Source organism: Aplysia californica, unplaced genomic scaffold, assembly GCF_000002075.1.
Source record: "Aplysia californica isolate F4 #8 unplaced genomic scaffold, AplCal3.0 scaffold00054, whole genome shotgun sequence".
Taxonomy (NCBI): Eukaryota; Metazoa; Mollusca; class Gastropoda; order Aplysiida; family Aplysiidae; genus Aplysia; species Aplysia californica.
In genome coordinates, this window is record NW_004797324.1 from 610,982 (window position 1) to 614,415 (window position 3,434).

The 3,434-nt window shown below is 41.1% G+C and overlaps 1 protein-coding gene across 1 annotated transcript in view; it reads left to right on the forward strand.

The window, feature by feature from the left end:
* Nucleotides 1-3,434, forward strand: part of LOC101853296 (glutamine synthetase) — a 6,736-nt gene that overhangs the window by 1,345 nt on the left and 1,957 nt on the right. Inside the window, exons 2-4 of the mRNA XM_035968371.1 lie at nucleotides 331-450; nucleotides 2,268-2,551; nucleotides 2,853-3,039. Of these exons, the coding sequence (XP_035824264.1) occupies nucleotides 331-450; nucleotides 2,268-2,551; nucleotides 2,853-3,039 (591 nt within the window). The remainder of the gene's footprint in view (nucleotides 1-330; nucleotides 451-2,267; nucleotides 2,552-2,852; nucleotides 3,040-3,434) is intronic.

The following is a 3,434-nucleotide window of genomic DNA, read 5'->3' on the forward strand; positions in this document are numbered from 1 at the left end:
TGGAGGTGGTGGGGATAAAGAGGAGGAGGTAGCGAGAGGGGATCAATGTAGATGGCAGCCGGTCAGTTCTACAAACCACGAGCCGCCCCTTGTAGACGTATTGTCAGATAATTATTAGGGTGGAAAGGGGGGGGGGAGGGATACCCAACCCTGATCAATGTGAAAGTACGTATTTGCTTCTTTTTCTAGGGTGAGGGTACGCGCGAGATGAAACCTAGATAAATTATAATAAAATGCAGGTCCCTGTGAAAATTTCTTTTAATGATGATACAATGTTCAATGACACTATAGTCTGGAATAAAACGAACATTGATGCCATTTTTCTTGCAGGAGCTCTTCTTAGAATTCATGGACAATATGAAGAACATGGGTGTTCTCATCAAGAGCGTGCAAACAGACTCAGGGCCGTTAGGATTTGAGATGACATGTGCACCATGTGACGGTATACTTGTAAGTGGTTCCATCCTAGCACGTGCATCTTTATTTGTATAGACAGATTACGCACGGTTGCAATTTACGTAACGTTTTCGAACCTATGCCCACGAACTACCCTGACATCATAGTACATGTAATATTATTTATACGGGCAGATTGTATACTGTAGCAATTTGTGTTACATTTGTAAAGCTTTGCCAAAGAACTACCTTGACATTGCCTATAGAAGAGCCGTTGAGTCTTTTGGGGCCGAAAGCCATTGCAAATTACAACAGTCATTGTTCTTTTTGTATGAGTGTACACCCTCGCTGTGCGCCAGTTTGTTATCTGTAGAGTGGGTCCTTCCTACACTATGGGCTTTTGAAAGTTCAGCTTTGTTTCCAGAATGGCGTAAAGTTAATATGGCATGGTTTTTCCATGAATAACAAAATCAATTTCTAATAGCAGCTTTATCCTTCAGTCCTGTCTTGGCATTTTATTGATGTTGAAACTTATTATTATAATGCATTTGCTCCCTTTGGCTTGGCATCTGTACGCTATGGCTGAATCAATAACAGGTCATCCTTGGAAAGGATATGAGACCCAAGTCATGGATTTTAGGTGCGAGGGTATTATTTGCCTTGTCAAAGAGACAACTTCCTGGGCCTTAAGCATATTGTGGAAGGGTGGCCAGTTCCTTTTCACGCCGCCTTTACTTCCCCAATCTCGAAGTCAGGTTCCCATTACTGCTGAGTGGGCAAGAGGGGGGGTGGGGGAGAGGAATCCGTGTCCGAACCGAGGTTCGAACCCAGACTTTCCGCTTCGGAGATGAGCGCAATAACCACTCCGCTACCGCACCCTATCGATGGTATTATTCAACCTAAAAAAAAAACCTGTTACTTACAGCAATACGTTCACATTTACCTTAGCAAAGCTAGTGGGTGGTTGGTGGGTGGTTGGGGTGCTCTGGAGTGGTTTGTTCCCTTTGTCATATGAAACATGTAGATCTATCGTCCTTATCTCCGCTCCTTCTTTTCTTTGTGCATTACTCTCTAGTAGTAACACGTCTAATCTTCGCCACTTATATGACCTATTCGTATTGTAAGAGCTTGAAACTGTAACTAAAATTGTAAAAAGCATGTGGATCAGTGTAACCCAAGAGGATTTGGGAGAGTAAATGGCTGAATGTTAGTGGGTGGAATGTTTCTGTCATCTTTTCTTAAACACGTATCTCCCTTTCTATCACCCAATGAGAAAGTCTGGAGGAGTGGTTTGCGTTTAGCATGTTAGTCTTACTACACGTTTTTCTCTGGTTTTGTTGTTGCATTGTTTTGTTTGTTTGTTTTCTTTTGGGTTTTTTATTCTATTCTATTTTTATTCATTTTCCTTTTTGTAAATTTGATTTTATGTTGTAAAACTTATGTTACTTTAATCAATTTTTCGTTATTTCATTTCATTTTTTGCAATTAACTCTTTTTTTTGGGGGGGAGGGGGGGAGGGGCGGAGTAATGCACAGTCTACTACATGACTCTTATTTTGAGTTGAAGGCACAGGTCAAAACAAACAAGAATTCAAAGAACTGGAAAAAGTACAGAAAATATAAAGCACTCAGAAGATAAATGCCCAAGTCATTATTAGCCATTTTGTGAAAATGAGAAAAAAAAACTGTTTCTTTCAGACAAATCCTTAAATGCAAGTGAACTAGGCTATATTACCAAGCTGGGTCTACTCTTCATTTCGGAAACAAAAAATCCAAACCGGCCAAAACTGACTCTGGCAATTATCTTAGTAGCATGACGAACAGTATCTCTGATCTGTCTAAAGGTGTTGGATTTCTCCCTTCCCTGTTTCAGACTGGTGACAACACTTCACGACTCCGAAATGCGCTGGAGGTGTACCTGAAAACGAAAGGCTACGAAATATCCTATCTGAGCATCTTCTCTCCGAATACAGTTCCATTGGTACAACATTACAACTTCAGCCTATGGAATTCTGACGGAACAAATGCCATGGTGCCAATAGAAAGTGCACAAGGCCCTAACGGTCTGTCTGACATGGGAAGACATTTTCTGAATGGGCTCTGTCACCATGGTCCAGCTCTGACCGCTTTTGCGTTGCCAACATTACACTGTTACAGGTAAACCTTTCAAGCTAAACAATTACAAAAATAAATCAGATGGATACTGTGGAGACATAAAAGGGAATAGTTATAGCTCTGCCACATCATCATCATCATCATCATCATCATCATCATCATCATCATCATCATCATCATCATCAGTAGTAGTAGCAACAGCAGAAGCAGCAAGTGTAGCAGCATCAGCAGCAGTAGCTTCAATGTGTACGTTATCACAGATCAGTATTTTTTCATTAGTCTATATTGTACCTGTTACATCTATTATGATTATCACTCTGCCAACAACTTTCCTACTATCCAGATCCAGTGTGAGCAAAGTCTGTCCTAGCTACTTTGACTACGGATGCAACGACAGATCCAAATGTTTCCGGTTGAAAGGAAACGAGGACAATCCTTTGTTTGAGTTCCGCCAGCCAAGTCCACAGGCCAACCCCTACCTCGTCTTCGCTTCCGTTGTGGCCGCTGGAATAGACGGAATCAATAGAAAAGTACTATGACTTTGTTAATGATACAATCAAACTCGCTCTAAGGGCTACCTGTATTAGACAGTCACCGGTACAAACGTTCTCATCCCTTTCCCTCCCTTGCGTATTTTTCAAAACATTGTGATGACACTGTGTACCTGTTACATGTATTATGATTATCTACCAACAACTTGGTTACTATCCACATCCAGTGTGAGTAAGTAAGACGGCCACTTTACTTCTCGATAATGGGTAACCGTCTTAGACACACGCTGAAGAAGAAAACAGCCTAGAATAAGTAATGAAGTAATGGTTCTGCTGTTGTGGAGATCAAGCAACAAGACAAGGAGCAAAGAAGTAACCAGGTTAATATAAAACGCGTTTTCTGAACCCTGAAAAGATGTCAGATCTATATACAA